Source organism: Sinocyclocheilus anshuiensis, unplaced genomic scaffold, assembly GCF_001515605.1.
Source record: "Sinocyclocheilus anshuiensis isolate Anshui unplaced genomic scaffold, SAMN03320099.WGS_v1.1 scaffold567, whole genome shotgun sequence".
In the NCBI taxonomy this organism is placed as follows: domain Eukaryota; kingdom Metazoa; phylum Chordata; class Actinopteri; order Cypriniformes; family Cyprinidae; genus Sinocyclocheilus; species Sinocyclocheilus anshuiensis.
In genome coordinates, this window is record NW_015549600.1 from 8,646 (window position 1) to 10,261 (window position 1,616).

The 1,616-nt window shown below is 34.8% G+C and overlaps 1 protein-coding gene across 1 annotated transcript in view; it reads left to right on the top strand.

Annotated features, from left to right (window-relative positions):
* The first annotated feature begins 511 nt into the window (after positions 1-511).
* LOC107658653 (sarcosine dehydrogenase, mitochondrial-like) overlaps positions 512-1,616 on the top strand; it is an 11,979-nt gene continuing 10,874 nt past the window's right edge. Inside the window, exons 1-2 of the mRNA XM_016447294.1 lie at positions 512-516; positions 612-705. Of these exons, the coding sequence (XP_016302780.1) occupies positions 512-516; positions 612-705 (99 nt within the window). The remainder of the gene's footprint in view (positions 517-611; positions 706-1,616) is intronic.

Here is a 1,616-nt window from a genome sequence, read left to right on the forward strand (position 1 = left end):
CATATTAAATGTCACGTGATTTAAGATATTTATGTATTAATGCATTTTAAGTGTGAATTAATTGTCCAAATACATTTCGAGCCACTGTATTTATTTTGAATTTACAAATTATTAATCTTTTTTTTCTTATTTTATTTTTTATTCTAAAATATCTTTACTTTAAAATACTATTTTAAATTAATTTTAAGTTTTATGATTTTAAACCTCTTTTGTGAAATGCTTTGCTTGAAAAGTGTGCTTTTCTTTAAAGCAAATGCCACTTGATTTGATATATTCTTTAAGTATTAATAGACTTTAAGTGCGAATTAAATGTCCCTTTACTTTTGGGGCCATTGTATTTATTCTAATTTCACTAATTATTTTATTTATTTATTTTATTTTATTTTATTTATAACATGAATACCATTTAAATATATGAATACAATTTAAAATAAATGTTTTAATTAAATGATTGAATTAGGAATGCAAGACGTTTACTAACTTTTAAAACTCATAAAGCTGATGCTGATTTATGAGGTATTGATTTTGTTGGTATGGTTCTATGCTGAACCATAAAACAGGGCTAGTTTTCAGTGAACTGACAGTGAAGTGTGTGATTTGTGTGTTGACAGCCGTGAGCTGCTGCAGGAAGTGCTGAACTCTGACCTCAGCAACGATGCGTTTCCCTTCTCCACACACGAGATAGTGAACGCTGCTGGACACAAGGTAACGCTCTCTGTTTCTCCATGTCCTCCATCTTCGTGCAGTTCCAGCTCTGTCAGACTCTCTCAGACTCATTTGCTTATGCTCTAATTAGTGGCGCTCGCTTCAGGAAAGCATCACTATTATTATTCATCAAGTTTTGTTATTTTTCCAGCCCAAAATTCAGCTCATAACTCACCCCACACCATGTGTCATAGACATGAAGGATAGTTCAAATCATGCCTCTTATTGAGGAGATGTGTGCTGATTTATGCATATGCACAGTGATGCTGCAGCTAGATGAGCAGATGTTTCGTAATAAAACTTAATGCATTGTAAAATTTTTCTGAAACGCTCTATTGACCAGTCAGCACCCAGAACCGGAAGATATGATTTTGTCATTTTCATTCATTCATGTATGTATTTATTTTTTTTTATTTTATTTTTTTCATTTTTCCACTGCCCAAAATGTCTGTCAGTCTAATTTACACTTTCTGCATGTACTGTATGTACAGTATCTCACAGAAGTGAGTACACCCCTCACATTTTTGTAAATATTTTATTGTATCTTTTCATGTGACAACACTGAAGAAATGACACTTTGCTACAATGTAAAGTAGTGAGTGTACAGCTTGTATAACAGTGTAAATTTGTTGTCCCCTCAAAATAACTCAACACACAGCCATTAATGTCTAAACCGCTGGCCACAAAAGTGAGTACACCCCTAAGTATAAATGTCCAAATTGTGCCCAAAGTGTAAATATTTTGTGTGCCCACCATTATTTTCCAGCTCTGCCTTAACCCTCTTGGGCATGGAGTTCACCAGAGCTTCACAGGTTGCCACTGGAGTCCTCTTCCACTCCTCCATGACGACATCACGGAGCTGGTGGATGTTAGAGACCTTGCGCTCCTCCACCTTCCATTTGAGGATGCCC